At 37.2% G+C, this 16,684-nt stretch overlaps 1 protein-coding gene and 2 long non-coding RNA genes across 4 annotated transcripts; 1 reads left to right on the forward strand and 2 right to left on the reverse strand.

Moving 5' to 3' along the window:
- Nucleotides 1–135: 135 nt before the first annotated feature.
- Nucleotides 136–1,862, reverse strand: LOC110366820. The gene is made up of 3 exons (XR_002427002.2): nucleotides 1,666–1,862; nucleotides 510–1,293; nucleotides 136–415 (listed from the first exon to the last, which is right to left on the reverse strand). It is a non-coding gene; the product is annotated as an uncharacterized LOC110366820 (long non-coding RNA).
- Nucleotides 1,863–7,576: 5,714 nt separating this feature from the next.
- LOC105920722 lies at nucleotides 7,577–14,319 on the forward strand. 2 transcript variants are annotated; one of them, XM_036134406.1, is made up of 7 exons: nucleotides 7,577–7,789; nucleotides 8,407–8,547; nucleotides 9,479–9,997; nucleotides 10,110–10,265; nucleotides 10,347–10,552; nucleotides 13,429–13,754; nucleotides 13,954–14,319. In XM_036134406.1, the coding sequence occupies exons 1-7, from the start codon at nucleotides 7,782–7,784 to the stop codon at nucleotides 14,167–14,169; spliced, it is 1,572 nt and encodes a 523-aa protein (XP_035990299.1). In that variant the 5' UTR covers nucleotides 7,577–7,781; the 3' UTR covers nucleotides 14,170–14,319. The 2 variants fall into 2 exon arrangements, with proteins under 2 accessions (XP_035990299.1, XP_035990300.1); XM_036134407.1 differs by lacking the exon at nucleotides 8,407–8,547 and having other exon boundaries at nucleotides 7,580–7,789.
- A 1,506-nt stretch (nucleotides 14,320–15,825) lies between these two features.
- On the reverse strand, nucleotides 15,826–16,055 carry LOC118562169. Its single transcript, XR_004930482.1, has 2 exons — nucleotides 16,008–16,055; nucleotides 15,826–15,912 (listed from the first exon to the last, which is right to left on the reverse strand). It is a non-coding gene; the product is annotated as an uncharacterized LOC118562169 (long non-coding RNA).
- Between the last annotated feature and the right edge of the window lie 629 nt (nucleotides 16,056–16,684).

Genomic DNA, 16,684 nt, shown 5'->3' on the forward strand with positions numbered 1-16,684 from the left:
TCTGCCCAATTTATCTGAGCCTGTAGGTCGAGATGAGAATACTTAATTTATTAAGCCATTATCATATTAGTAGAAAAAGGTCTACAAATGACAATGATTTATCACAGTAAGTATTGTCCACCAAAATGTATTTTGACATGCCTAACCTCAAGAACATCTGTACCAATCAACCTAATTTATTCTGCAAGTTATATAGTACAAGTACATCCCATGTATATGCCTAAAATTAAACTGTAGATTGTGCTAATGTAACAAAATCCCCATTTGCTAACAAATGTAAGAATGTGGGTCAAGTCAAAGCCGCTCATAATTATATTGCCTGACATTATATCTACCATGTTTCCAGATGTTTTGGAAGGTCACAAAGTAGAAAGTCCACTCCACAGCCCAGGCAGTTCTGCATCACATGAGATGTCTGACAGTGCAGCAGGATAAAAAGTAAGATGCGCATTAAATTGTAAGCCATACTATATGTAGTTACGTGTCTTTTACATATGTAATGCAATTACCTCCATCACAGGGGGAATCAAAGTGAGCTCTTTCTGTAACGGGATTATATATAGCGGGGCCCGCTTTACATGTTCGTGGTGCCGTAGGAATGGGATGCTATACCCAGATGGGGGGATTTGTATTTCTTTCAAGGACTTGCTACGGTCACCGGTTGCCAGCACAAAGCCGCCTGCTTCTTTAAGTGGAGGGAAGCTCTCATATAGCCGCTCTGTGAGGTAGGTGTGACCACCTTGGTTATCCAAAAAGGTGACAATTTTTTTGCCTATCCCACATGACTTGTAGAAATTAGCCTCTTCTGTTTTAGGAACACGATCCACACCCGGCTCTGGCAAGCAGACAAAAACGTGGTTCCATGGAACCATTTTTTTGCTTCTGTCTTGACTTCCTCTAAATCCACGAGTCATAGTGCTGTTTCGGCGAAAAAGCCTCGCAAGATCCGCCTGAACTGCATCTCCTCTTGACCCTTGGAAACTAGTGTGGTAAGGAGAGTAACGTTCAAGGGCTTGCTGATGAGTTGAAGGGGCCAAAGTCGTTGGATGTGCTAGGTTTGAAAATGTTAAGGGACAGTTATTGTATGAGCTGGATGGTAAGGGGGACATTGGTGATGGAGGAGGCTGAAAGTTTGGTCTGGTTGCAGTTGTTTGGTTTGTTGAGCTTGTAGCTGTGGAAGGATTTGGGGTTAATCTGACTGGAGATGGTGCTTGGTTTGTTTCTAGTCTCTCAGCAAGCAGCATTGTGGTTTGTTGTATCTGCTGCAGCATAATCCGCAGATCCTCACTGCTTCTGAAAATTAAGAAAATTCATTAGTCCAGTCAATCACAAAAAAAAAAATCCAAAACTGCTTGGATTATATTGTACATTTATCAATTAAACCCTACCCCCCCCCCCCCATTATCTGCAAATAACTTTATGGCCAATTTGGGATATGATTGTTTTTGACCTGGTAGAGTGCATTTATGCAGTTAGCACTGGGAAGAGACAGACGAGCTTCATTTTTCTCACAGATTATCTGCCTCATTATACACTCAACATAATGTTAATTTTGTACTTTAAAATTTCATAAAAATACAATGCACATCTAAGGCTATGCAAACACATGTTTGTTATAAAAACAACAGCTTAAAACAATTAAAACAACATGAACGTTCTACTAACATTTGATGCGCGTTGTTTCCTTCCATCTTGTGGGGAAATTAAAGTCCTAAATCTGTTTTTCTGAAAAACAAACTTTGAAGAAAAACAATAATACATTACAAAACTTGCTATACAAAGTTAAAGCAAATACACGAGGGTGACTTGTATCCTAAACATAAATCCTGTCAGAATATTCTATTACTTTTAACTCCACTAAGATTATTTAAACACACTGGACCATTTGTTATAGTAGCTATAGTTTAAAAAAAAAGAAGGTAAAATTAGTTAAACATTCAACGAGTTGTGGTTGATGAAAATTGATTCTGCACGTGGTCAACACAATACACTGAGCTGAGCTGTCGTCCGCCCCAAGATGGCGCACCTAAATCCCGTCAGCGCCTATAGGCGAAAGCGGTCGATGCGGGGTCTACTCTTACGACAGAAACGTACATCCGACGATTTGGAATGCTTCTGTGTGCAACCAGCAGCACAACAAGTATTAGACATTTACATTCCAAAAATAAACTAACTAAAAGTACGCTCTAAATCACCCGTTTTGTCGTGTAGTAGAGAACAGTACTGTTTCTGCCTACCCGCGGGACCCGGATGTAGCGCTGACGTCACGCGTAAGGCTACCACAGGCGCAAACGTATCCAGAAATGGTGGAAGTGCGCATGCGCGGGCAAAACGTGGAAAATAGCAAGGAACAGGCGCGCGTTGTCACTACCCGATAGATTTGCTGCAGCGAGGTGTACTTGGATTCGCTCCATCAGGACCTTTGTGCATGCGCAAACAGAATAACTTTCGACAGCACCTGCGATGACAGAGCGGGGCGTGGAACACTATCTCACCAGAGTTGCAAAATGGTTCAAAATAACTTTGTTTAGAGTTCAGCTCGGATTTTATTTACAGCGCTGTGTAGCATTGCTGTGCGCGCTGAGTCCAGATGCCGTGCGCGAATGCGCTCCTGCGCAGTTTAGATAAATCACTGGTTACAGCTCATTAAAGTTATTTTCTAATACATATTTTTCGTACAAAATAATGGCAATTTTTTTAAAGCGAACCATGGCATTTCTGTAGGAAATTAAAGACATACTTTCTGGTACCTTTCAAACTAATACAACGCATTCAACGGTGACGCCATAGTTTATGCTCGTGCATGCGCAAATAAGCATACGGTACAGATAGGCCTTTGAGAGTGACAACGTGGAAAATTGTCAAGATAACCAAACCCTCTTGTACTTCAATAAATATTGTCCTATGCCACTAAACTTTACAAATAATTACTTAGCCCATTGATATATATATATATATATATATATATATATATATATATATATATATATATATATATATATATATATATATATATATATATATATATATATATATATATATATATATATATATACACACCCACACATTACTTATAACGTGTTACTTTACACATTACTTTAATATGTTAATTCGTCTTTTTTATATTATGTAACTTAACTGGACATTAATACACAACTATCTACATCACCTTAGTTCATCTAATAAAATTGTTTAAAAAGTTTTTCGAGTTTTCCTTACCTTGGTTCTGGACCGACCTTCCTCTAAAGTAAAATGAAGTCCGTTGTACACCTGGAGGTCGCAAACAATTCTGGTCGCGCGCGGCGCGCTGTTTCACCCCTTTTATCTTCTTCTTCTTCTTCTTCTTCTTGATTTTTTTATTGGCGGTTGGCAAAAAACGTTTAGGTTAGCCATACCGCCACCAACTGGTATGGAGTGTTGCATGACAAAAAAAAAAAAAAAAACTATATCATATTATACAACCTACTCTGTTTCAAAAACTCAAATATGACCTGGTATCCCCTGCTTCCTGATTCCTTTTGCAATAAATCAACAATATCAAGTTTAATTTTCATGTTACTAAGTTTACTTGTCAACCTGTTTCTCTGAATCCAATATTTATTACAATTCAAAATGACATGTTCCACAGTTTCATCTTCCCCACAGTCACATTTCCCTGTCTAATGTTTCCTTATCAAAAATAATGATCTATTCAATCCAGTGTGTCCCATTCTAAGCCGTGAAATAATTATCTCTTCCTCTCTGTTACTCTCATTTGTCCAATTCTCTTTTGTATTTTATAAAGCCACCTTCCTTTCTTTTCTTCATCCCATAACTTTTGCCACCTATCTTTGGCTTTTTGTTTAATTATACCCTTTATTTCTGTTATACCAAAACTAACATTAATATCTACCCTTACCTTATTTGTACTCTCCTTAGCCATCCTGTCTGCCATTTCATTTCCTTTAATCTCGTTATGTGCCGGAACCCAAACAATATTTACTCTGTAAAGCGTTTGTTGTATTTCAATTAATATATCAGGTCTACTGTCTGACTGATTATTTTGCAAACTGACTAATGATGAACTAGAATCTGAGCAAATGATAGATTTTAATGGTCTTACCTCTTCCACCCATTGAACTGCTAAAAGCAAAGCTAGCATTTCTCCTGTATATACTGAAACTCCATCACTAATCCTTTTTCCTACCTTAATATGAAACTGTGGTATGATAAATAGCCTAGCCTAATAGCTGTATATTTTGATGCATCTGTATATAATGAAGCTGAAGCGCAAGTTCAATCGAAGAAACTCATCGCCTGCCTCCATTCAGAGTCCGATCCGCCTCTGATGTGAGCCAATCAGCTACGAACCACACCTCCATGAAGCCAATCAGCATCATCTTAAAAGCAACTTCAAATCCACGTCTCAGCCTGCTAACCAGCAAGCGCAAATGGATTGCATGTCGGATTTCGAATCAGATGTCCTATTCATCCCACCCCCAACCCCTTCTCCACAATCGTAGCTGAGTTCATCTAGTTCCAAGACGTTCTCAACCCATCAGAGTGTTTTCTCCCTTCAGTCTTCATCACTCCCTATCGCCTGTTATTGGTCCGGCAGAAGACCACCATGTTGGGCCTGGTTCTGCCAGAGGTTTCTTCCCAAAGGGGAGTTTTTCCTCTCCACAGTCGCTTCAAGCTTGCTCATCATGGACAGTTCATGCAAACCTGCGTTTATCAAGTTGGACATCTAGCTTAAACAGATCACCATATGGACTGAACAAACTTCTTCTATCTCCACTCCACCACCAGTTTCAGACCTGGGGGGGAACATCCCTGTTCTCATACATCTACTTATGCACATTCAAGTATAATTCAGCATTAATGTTCCTGCCGAGGTCTGAGCGCCAAAGAGTTAAAATATTGTGTCAATAAAATCCTTCTAATTGCCATTTCTTTCTCTTTGAGTTTTTCAGATTGAATTTGTATATAATTATAATATTTTTTAAGTGTTCTTGTGCTATATATTTATTCATAATTTGATATTTATCTTTTTCCTTCTTTTCTAATAATGAAAGATCAACTTTAGCATCAGGAAGTATCCAAGGTGGTATTGCTGTTAACGGAACTGTCTGACATATATCTAACTGATTTAAATTAATTTCAATAACTTTATTTTTTATTACTCATCCAAAGCTCTTTAATTTTTTCTTTTCCTTTTCCCATCCAGGTTTAAGCACCTCTAATGTTGGATGATCCTTCCTTTGCCCCTGTAAACTTTACCAGTAGTTTAATGATAATTGATCCCTTCTAACTTTAAGAGGCATTTCTCCCATTTCAACCTGTAATGCTACTGTTGATGATGTTTTAAAAGCTCCAGTACATATTCTTAAAGCCTGATGTTGAATAATATTTAACTTATGGAGGTTTGTATCTGCTGCTGAGTTATAGACTATACATCCATAGTCAAGTACTGACCTGATTAACCCAGTATAAATTGCTTTTAATGATTTTTTTATCAACTCCCCACTCTGTTCCAACTAAACACCTCTTTATATTTAGTACCTATCTACATTTATCGATTATTTTCTTAATGTGCACACCCCATGTCATTCTTTCATCAAACCACATCCCAAGAAATTTAAATTGTTTAACTCTTTCCAAATCCTGACCATATAATTTTGAGTTAGCTTTTCCATCAACTCTTTTCCTTGTAAAAAACATTATTTTAGTTTTCTTTACTGAAAATTTAAAACCCCATTTATATGACAATTTTTCTACAACTTCAATTGCTCCCTGAAGTTTCTTTACAATAAATTCTAAATTTCTTCCCCTTTTCCACATTGCTCCATCATCTGCTAATAATGAAAATCACATTCCACCCTCTATTTCTTTAAACATATAATTAACTTTTACTGAAAATAATAACGGACTTACTATACTTCCCTGTGGTGTCCCGTTTTCTATTTTCAAACTCTCAGAATAATCCTTCCCTATCCTCACTTGTATTTATCTTTCTTCTAGAACATTTTTAATCAATCTAAACATATGACCATTTATACCCATTCTTCTAATTTTAATTAATAACCCTTCCCTCCACATCATATCATCCGCTCTCTCAATGTCAAAAAATACTGCCACAACTCTCTCTTTATTCACCTGTGCCTTTTTGATTTCATGCTCTAAACATAAAACTGGATCCATTGTACCTCTACCTCTCCTGAAACCACTCTGATAAGACAATATAAGTCCCTTGCTCTCCATATAATATATTAATCTTTCATTTATCATTCTCTCCATTATTTTACATAAGTTGGATGTTAAAGCTATCAGCCGACAATTTCCTGGTTTTGTCTCATTTTTCCCTGGTTTTCTAATTGGAACAATCACGGCTTCCTTCCAACTCTTTGGCAATTCCCCATCTTCCCATACCCTATTATACATTTCCAATAAAATATTTTTAGAAGTTTCACTTAAATTACTAATCATAACATAATAAATTTGATCTTTTCCTGGAGCTGATAACTTTTATTTTTTAAAAGCCCTATTCAGTTCTGTTATTGTAAACGACATTTTCAACGGTTCGTTTGTAACTTCTATTTGCTGTAATAAATACTTGTTCTCTAAAATAATCTTTTCTCTTCCTTTTTTTCCTTCTTCACTAATATTTTCAGAGCTATGAATTTTAACAAAAGTATTTACTAACATTTTTGCTTTTTCTCTGTCGGTAACTGCTGTTGTTTCTCCGTCATTTAATATTGGATATCCACTCACTCTTTTAATCCCATTCATCATTTTAATTGTTGCCCACACCTTAGAAATATCTGTCTCAATTCCTACTGAATTACAGAAACTCCTCCAATATCTCTTTTTGCATTTTTAATAATTCTTCTTACATTTGCTTGTAATTTCTTGTAGTTATTCAGATTCTGAAAGTTGTGATTTCTTTTTAATAATTTGAAAGCTTTATTTCGTTTCTTGATAATCTCCCTACATTCTGATGTCCACCAGGGCACCAACCTTCTTTTCCTTCCCCCACCTTTCTTTCTGCCTGATTCACAGACATGAATACGTAGACGCCGCGTCCTCGGGTGAGAGGCGTGCTGACAGAGCGGCCATCTTAGGTCAGACCAAGCTGCAGTCAGAAAGATTACGCGTCTATTCAGGATGATTTTGTAATGTATTTGATTCTAAGATGCTTTATATTTTTTGTTGATAAAAAAGTCATATTATGAGAACTAAGGGGGATCATTTCCAGAATAGTCACAGTTCGCAGAAATATTTTGGTCCTGCTGTAATAGGGCCTGGTAAGATTCTTTTAACAATTTTTTATTCTTTAAAGTCGGGAGAACAAGGCCAAAGGTATACGAAAAATAATCCCGTAATATTGCAAAAATAAATATATTACGAATATAAAGTATATTTTGAGATTAAAGTCCCTCTAATACTATTTAGGTGTCTGAATCTAATGTAGCAGTATGTATGTAGCAGATTTGCTACATATAACACACAGCATAGGCAGACCTCGCCCAACGAGGCGTCTATCTATGTATATAATGTACTATGCAACAGAACATTTGCAAGACGATTGGAGGGGGGCGGCAATACGATTTTTGTATCCAGTCTGCCAGACAAGTAGATAATAGAGTAGGTGATTCCTCAGAGTACCATTAGGTGGCGGTAGTTCATATCTTTAGTTCTTTGGGCAGATTTCCTTGGCACAACAACAAAAACGAAGAAGAAGAAGGTGTGAAGGAGCGACGGAGTCGGAAAATAAGGGCGCTTATCCTCAAGAATATAACAGCATGGACAGGTATCGCTTCACAGTTTTAATAGACAACTTTGTTGCTCTAGTGCAAGCAAAAGCCCTAAACTGACGGAATTAGTTATTAGCAACTCGCCACAAAGTAATACATAGCTCGTTTATATACTGTATCAATACATGCACCTAGTTTTTCATTTCGACCCACTGAGACTTTTCCTGTTTGCAAAATTGTTGGGGTGGGATAGGAGTGGCTCTGAATGGGGATACATATTAACTGCTACAGCAGCGCAAGGGCTCTTAATAGCTGTTGTGTGCAATAGACCGGAGAAGGGGTTCTGTTGGAGGAAAAGACAAGCCCAAACATGCCACCAGATGTTAAGAACAAGCCCCAAAACCATAAAGCAAGAAAGTTACAAGCGACTTAAGAAAAAATAGAGCGGAAAATCTCTTGAAACCGGGGTTCGCTGCACTGCTGCTGTTCCCCCTGGGTTTCACTGAACGCGGGAGCGGTGCGGCTGCGCCAATCCATCTTGGCTGGTCGTTGCAGCTCTAGTCAATCAGAATGTTTTCAAGCATCTTGCCACAGTAAATTTTTTAAGCATTGCAGAATGGCCGACGCTCGCCGCTTCTCTAAATTAGGCGGGTGTTTAATTTTTGCCGCGCAGAATCCATGTCAATGTGGAAAGGAGCGAAATCGAGCTGCACTACACAACGCTCTGTTTGAGGAATGCATCCAGAAAAGCAGGGGAACGTCACACCAATGTACGAGACTTGATGACAATTTCTCTTTCATTTAAAACCTACAGGTACACTACTGTTGCGAAATGATGCAATACCACTGATCTCTATTGTGCACTAGATTGATAATAGCCCGCTGTTAGAACGAGTCGCTTTGAAGCCACCAGCCGCCATATTGGTACTCCCTTTTTTCCTCCAGTAACTAGGGAATATGTGCTCTATAGCATCGAATAACGATGATTTTCTCATGTTCAGGGAGGGGGGGTTAAAACTTTTAAAATGTCAAATACCATATACTTTTATGTTATGTACTAAAACTAATATGTGTGTTATGTACTATGACTAATATGAATAACAAGTAAAATATTTAGGCATATAATTTACTAGTAGTTGATAGTGTTAGTGCATCCAATGACTGTAGAATTACCCGCTACTTCCTTCTACTCGCTACTCTCACAACCGTAAACATGCATTTTTGTTGCAGCATTTAGTTGCAACAACAAGCAGTTTTCTAGCTGTGATAAGACGTTTCACAGGTAATTTTACAGTTAGTGGATGTACTAACACTATCAACTACTGAGAAAGTCATGTGCTTAAATATTTTGCACGTAATATATATATATATATATATATATATATATATATATATATATATATATATATATATATATGTATGTATATATATATATATATATATATATATATAATATATATATATATATATATATATATATATATATATATATGTATGTATGTATGTATGTATGTATGTATGTATATATATATATATATATATATATATATATATATATATATATTATGTATATATGTATATGTATATATATATATGTATGTATGTATATATATATATATATATATATATATATATATATATATATATATATATATATATATATATATATATATATATATATATATATTGCCTATTACAGAGCTTTAGATTGTAACTGGATTTTCTCTTTTGCATTCTTTTGTCAGGGAGCTTTTGTTCCATATCTACGAACAATGTAAGCGGATATGTGAAGACTTTGAAGGAAACCCTTCTCAAATTGACCTTGATTATCTTCGGTGTCGCTACGAGGACCTACATGCTATTGTAGTCAGATGTGTAAATTTTGGCGTTTTTTCTGACATGGAGGACATCATGAACAGCATGCAATGTGTGCTACGGTCTTTGGAAGAAAAACAACCAATGCAAGGATTCAAGGCTGCCAAGATCCGTACCGGCAACAGAGGACGTCCTTTGTGGGACATTTCCGGAGAACAACTCCAGTTTCTCTTAGAATTTAATTTTACTGTGAGAGAAATCGCAAAGTTATTTGGTGTAAGCTACAGAACTGTAAGACGACGGATGACGGAAAATGGATTGTCTGTTCGCATGCACTACAGTGACATCTCAAGAGACGACCTCATCAAGGTGGTATCTGATTTCATTCAACAGTTTCCCAATTCTGGGATAAAAACTGTTAGCGGATATCTCAACAGCATGGGATTGAGGTGGGTGTTGCTACAATAAATACATTAATTTACATACTTATTTAGATGTCATTTTCTTATTTAGATTATATTTTCATATGAAATATTAATATTTATTATTGTGGTTGGTAAGGGTTCAAAGAGCAAGAGTCATCGACACCTTAAGACATGTTGATCCTGTTGGTATCATATGTCGTGGACTTGGTATCAATATTGTTCCAAGAAGAGTCTACTCTGTGCCATTTCCAATGGCCCTTTGGCACATTGATGGAAATCACAAGTTAATCAGGTTAGTCTGGTCAAACATATTGCATGTCAACATTTAAAATAAATCAATATGGACTTTGCAAATTGTGTACTTCTTTTTTAGGTGGAAAATTGTGATACATGGTGGAATTGATGGATACAGCAGAAAGATCGTGTATCTCACAGCAAGCGACAATAATAAATCCACAACTGTCCTTAATGCCTTTCTTGGTGCTGTGGAACAGTTCGGGATTCCTAAAAAGGTTCGCAGTGACAAAGGAGGGGAGAATATCGAGGTAGCACGCTTCATGCTTGAACATCCTCAAAGAGGTAGAGATATCCCTGATAATTTTTTTCAGTTTTAATAGCATGACCCAATTAGATGTAATACCAAATTTGCCCATTTTTATTATATTTTGACACCCTCAGCTTTGGCCCTCAAAGTATCGCTTCACCCTGTGAGATCACTGCATATATAAACAGATGAGTGTTTTCCACATCAGGCTCACAATACCATCAAAAATACATGTTCAATTAATTTATATAGCGCCAATCCACAACATGTCATCTCAAGGTCCATTCCAAAAGTCAAATTCCATCAAATCCTCCAGGTTGGTCAGAGAGTTTCCTCTCTAAGGAAACCCAGCAGGTTGCATCAAGTCTCTCCAAGCCACTGAGCTATATAATACACTGGAGTGCTAATCACCGTCTTTTTGAACGAGTCGCTTTGAAGCCACCAGCCGCCATATTGGTACTCCCTATTTCCCCCCAGTAACTAGGGAATATGTGCGCTACAGCATCGAATAACGAGGATTTTCTCATGTTCAGGGGGGCTTAAGACTTTTAAAATGTCAAATACCATATCGTTTTATGTTATGTTCTAAAAATATCAAGTACTGAGAAAGTCATGTGCTGAAATATTTTGCATTTTATTCATTTAAATATATATGTTTAACATTTATAAATATATAAGTAACAATATACAAAAACATATATTTACATATGTGTATACATATATATACATATATACATATACACATACTTATATATAAATATATATATATATATATATATATATATATATATATATATATATATATATATATATATATATATATATATATTAGGGCTGGGCAAGTTAACGCGTTAATTCCGCGTTAATTCATTAGACTATTAACGGCGATATTTATTTTATCGCGCATTAACGCATGTTGCTCACATGCTTTCAGTCAGTGTCAGTCAGCAGGCGCGCTGACTGCAGCGCGCTGTCACGGCAGCACTCTCCCGCTCCCCCTCCCCTCTCGTACATGGCTCAGCGGCGCCAGACAATCAGCACGCAGGCTCAGCCTGGCCCACCCACTCAGCTCTCACACAAACTTAACACACAAACAGCTGAGAGAGACCGCAGCAGCGAAAAAACATGAACAAGGGAAGTAGCACCGTTTGGCTTTATTTTAATACCGTAAATGAAATCAAGCTGTATGTTTTGTAAAAAGCCGGTTCATTTCAGTGGAAACACAGCAAATTTATCTAAGCATGTGAAAAAACATGAAAACGTCGAGCCCCAGAAATGGAGAGAGGAGACGAAACTTCTCTCACTGCCCCGACAGACCCACAGACTGACGTCTCTGACTGAGGCGTTTCAGTCCTCCAGGGAACATCCAGGTAGATCAGTGGATGGATGGATGGATGGATGGATGGATGGATGGATGGATGGATGGATGGATGGATGGATGGATGTTACTGGAGCCCACACATAACATGTAATTAAGACCATGAAAGAACCCAGTACATATATTAAAAAGTGTTATTTAAGATAAGATAACATTAGCTAATCCTTTTTTTATCCCACGACGGGGAAATTTATAGGATTAAAGCAACAGGCAGGTGCACACAACACAGACAAAATTACATAAGGATTGAAATATATAAGAGGTGGATTAGCGAAAAAACACTGAACATAACATTATTATTATTATTATTATTATTATTATTATTATTATTATTATTATTATTAGTATTATTATTATTATTATTTAATTGTAATAGTAAAATAAAAACCACAAAACCCAAAAGGTCAACAGTTTCATGATACATCAAGCTTAGGGACTGGCTAATATACAGCAGGTCAAAAAAGGCCATATTTTGGCTGCAGTGCTTGTTCTCTTATGAAGAAAAGATCAACTAGTGCACTAAATTCAATAGATGGGTTGAAAATATCCAGTATAAAATAAGTGCTACAAATGTTACAACACTTTTGTTCATATGGCAGCAGAACATTAAAATAAAAGTGCTCTTTACACTACTTTTGAATTCATTCTTGGAGTTTGTAAATACAATGCGATTAATCGCGATTAATCGCGATTAAATATTTTAATCGTTGCCCAGCCCTAATATATATATATATATATATTTAATATGAGTAACACGTAAAATATTTCTGCACCTAATTTCCTAGTAGTTGATAGTGTTAGTACATCCACTGACTGTAGAATTACCTGTGAAACGTTTTCACTCAGCCAGAAAACTGCTTGTTGTTGCAACCAAATCCTGTGGGATTCTGTGAGAGTAGGGAGTAGCAAGATGGCGGCCAGTGACTTCAGTTTTTCGGCAAAATCAGCGCTCCAGTGTATTATATAGCTCAGTGCTCCAAGCAGCATTCACTCCTCCTGAAAGAGCGTAGAGCCACAGTGGACAGTCCTCTGCATGTTGCAATACGCTGATTCAAATAATGCTGGAAATTCCCCAGGAGTAATAAAACAAATCTTAGTTGGATTGCACATTTTGAAAAAAAGTATTTCAAACAAATTTATACACTTCAAAATTATAGTTTTCTATAATTATATATAATATAGTTTTCTATGATGAATATGGCAATCAGAATATCTGATTGCCATATTCTGATTGCTTAGAATCTTTTATCATGTTTGGACTTTTGTTTGTACATGTTATCGTTGGTGATGAGCTTCAACTCTTTCAGTTTGAAAATTTGTTCACACCTTTTCTATTTGACTTAAGTTGGGACTGTAGCTGGGCAACACCCAAAAAATATTGACAGCAAGAAGAAATGTATTTTTAAATACTAAACTATTACCTGTCAAAAGGTATGAGTTGTGAATGTCCTACCCATTTGTTGTGACAGAAATTGTTCTATGGATATGTCTATTTGTCATGCATTTCACCTTTCACTTTGTGTTTTGTCACAGGTGCAAGGAGTTTCATCACTGGACGAAGTGTCCATAATCAAAGAATAGAGAGGTTATGGAGAGACGTTTGGGGTGCTGTCACCATCAACTACCATTCGGCATTTAACTATCTTTCTGAATCAACTGCTTTTAGTGTAGATAACGAGATAGACCAGATTTGCTTGCATTATGTGATTCTTCCTAGAATCAACAGAGATTTACAACTTTTTAAGCAAGCATGGGATCGCCACTCCTTATCAACAGAGCGTGGACGTTCACCTCAGCAGCTATGGATTGAGGGCCAGCTTAGGTGGACAGATCCAATCTCCAACCCTGGATTTGAAGAGGTCTGCAAAAGATATTTTTGCTTCACGAGTTATGTATTGCCATAAGATATTTCACTGATTGGGAAAATAGTCATTTTGGCTAAGAATGACTTGAAAACTAATTTTCAAGCCATTCTTAGTACTTGTCTATTGGTTGTAAGTTTGATCTATTGCTAAAAATATATAATACTTTGCTGAGTAACTGTTTTATTTTACGTAGGTCAACCTTGAGGACTATGGCATTGATTGGGAGGGACCAATGACCTTTGATGGTGATGGGACAGTAGATGTACCAGAGACACCTGAGGGTCTGAAAAACCTAGTGTTTTCACATCTGGATGGAAGAATTGATCCTCTTCGCCCAAGTTTGTGCTTTGGAATAGACATTTTGTTGGAAGCTTTGGGTGCTGCACATCACCTGGTTCCTGATGTTTAACTTTGTGATTGTGTCAAAGGTCCCACTGATTGTGGTGAAGGAGGAAAAGTTTTAAATATTTGACTCATTAAAAATGTGAAGGTATGTTTTGCGTGCTACTGTTTAGTCGTTTTTAGCTTGCCATATATTAAACAAAGACAGATGGTTTTACTTCAGAGTTCATTATGTGTTTAAAATGTTGATGCAATGCAAAAAGGGAATTTATATACCATTAAAACAAATCTGAGGCAAAAGGTAATCAAAGCAAGTGAAATTGTGTATACATGCAGGAATGTTATCCCAGTTACTAAGATTTCTTGAATTTACATTACAATGTAGAGTCAGAGAATTAAAAAAAATAACTCTTAGAACAAGATAAATTATGTAACAGTTCCAAATCTTAGGATATTTTGATCTTGGTGAGACTCAAGTCATTTGTAGGGATCGGTGCAGGGAGATTTTATTCAATCTTTTAAATAACACTTGTTTCTGTGGTGCTAATTTGCTACAGAGCTACTCACCTGTTACCTATTTTAGGGGTTTATCTTGTAGTAAGCTGTTATGTAGGAGTTTTCTGAATTTATTTATTGGAAATATTGGAGTTTTTTTTAAGGTTTTCTTCCTGAAAGTAAGGGTAGCATTTTACTACGTATGGTGGAGTATGGGTTGTTTAAACTCTCCATTTAATTTTAGCAATAAATGTATACGGTTTAATATTAAATACATAAAAGCATGGTTTGGGAGCACCAGTGCCTCAGGAGGAAGGACTTTATCCTGTAACCAGTGGATTGCTGGTTTTATCCTCCTCTCAGTGCTCTCTAAGTGGATAGTATGCAACCTACTGCTTCCTTTAAAGGGGGTGGGTTAAAATCCAGGGAACAAATTTATTCCCGAGAGGGACAATATTTTTTAAAACTATATTTTCTTTCTGCTGTATAATCAAGCATCATCTATAGTTGGGATTGTAAATATCAACAGATGAAAAAATTAGAAATTACTAATTCACTGGCGCTCGTTTGAATGCTCATTAAAGTTCAGCTTTGCAGCAAACGGAGGCGTTTGTGTCAAAGACTCTTATTTTGAAATCTCCGTTGAACCGGAAGAAGTGTGTACGTAGTTTTATCATGACTGCACCGATCAGAAAGTGAAGAACCAAGGCGTTTGTCGGAGCTAATTGGGAACAATGAGGGAGTTATTACTGTTGTGACATTAAAGATTAAAAATTAAAGGTTGACGGCAGCAGGAAACCCACAGTGTAAAAGCAATGCATGACGACGTCAGGTGACAACACGGCCCGATAACGGGGAGAACGACAGGGAAGTCGACAGGTTGCAACAACAGGGAAGATGACAGGTTGCAACAACAGGGAAGTCGACAGGTTGCAACAGCAGAGGAGATGACGGGGAAAACGACAGCAAACCGAGATCACGTGATTACAGGTTCAACAACAAGGTCAAACAACATAAAGTGATTCCATAAGCAGGATACATATACACCTTACATAGACACATACATGGACACATGAACACGTCAGAAGACGCATAAGCATAATTTATGCAGCTTCCATTACATAAGCAGGATACATATACACCTTACATAGACACATACATGGACACATGAACACGTCAGAAGACGCATAAACATAATTTATGCAGCTTCACATGAACACGTCAGAAGACGCATAAACATAATTTATGCAGCTTCCATTACATAAGCAGGATACATATACACCTTACATAGACACATACATGGACACATGAACACCTCAAAAGACGCATAAACATAATTTATGCAGCTTCCATTACATAAGCAGGATACATACACACCTTACATAGACACATACATGGACACATGAACACGTCAGAAGACGCATAAACATAATTTTGGCACTAATGGAACCCCATATTTTTTTTCAGTCCTCACTTTTTTTCCTGGGCTAAGAGTTAGGTTTAGGTTTTAAGGTGTCAATTGTGTATGTGTATGTTTGTGCTTATGTCGTTTCACAGCACTGTAGCTGACTACTCAGTGATGGGTGCATTGGGTTCATCAGAGGGACAGCATGGAGGAAGACCCTGTCTCGGTTGATGATGTTATCTGCAGAGCTGATTGGCCTTGTCCTGTTTCCTGGCTAAGCCAAACCACACAGTGATGGATGAACACAGGACAGACTGAATGATGGCGGATGACCAGCAGCTCCTGTAGAAGGTTGTGTATATTTTTTTTGAGTTGTCGCAAGAAGTCCACTCTCTGCTGGGCCTTCTTCTGAACAGTGTCCATGTGTGAGGACCATCATGGGTCCTGAGAAAGGTTGGTTTTAGGAACCAGAAGTGATCCACAGCAGACAGTTTTGTTGAGAATGATGATGGGAAGAGGCAGGGGTGTTCTCCAGAACACCACCATCTCAACTGTCCTATAATTATAATCCCATAATTATCCTAATAGTCATGTTTTTGGACTATGGGAGGAAGCAGAGATCCAGAGAGAACCAACACACATACACAGGAAGAACATGCAAACTCCATGCAGAAAGGACCCA

Source organism: Fundulus heteroclitus, unplaced genomic scaffold, assembly GCF_011125445.2.
Source record: "Fundulus heteroclitus isolate FHET01 unplaced genomic scaffold, MU-UCD_Fhet_4.1 scaffold_81, whole genome shotgun sequence".
Lineage (NCBI taxonomy): Eukaryota > Metazoa > Chordata > Actinopteri > Cyprinodontiformes > Fundulidae > Fundulus > Fundulus heteroclitus.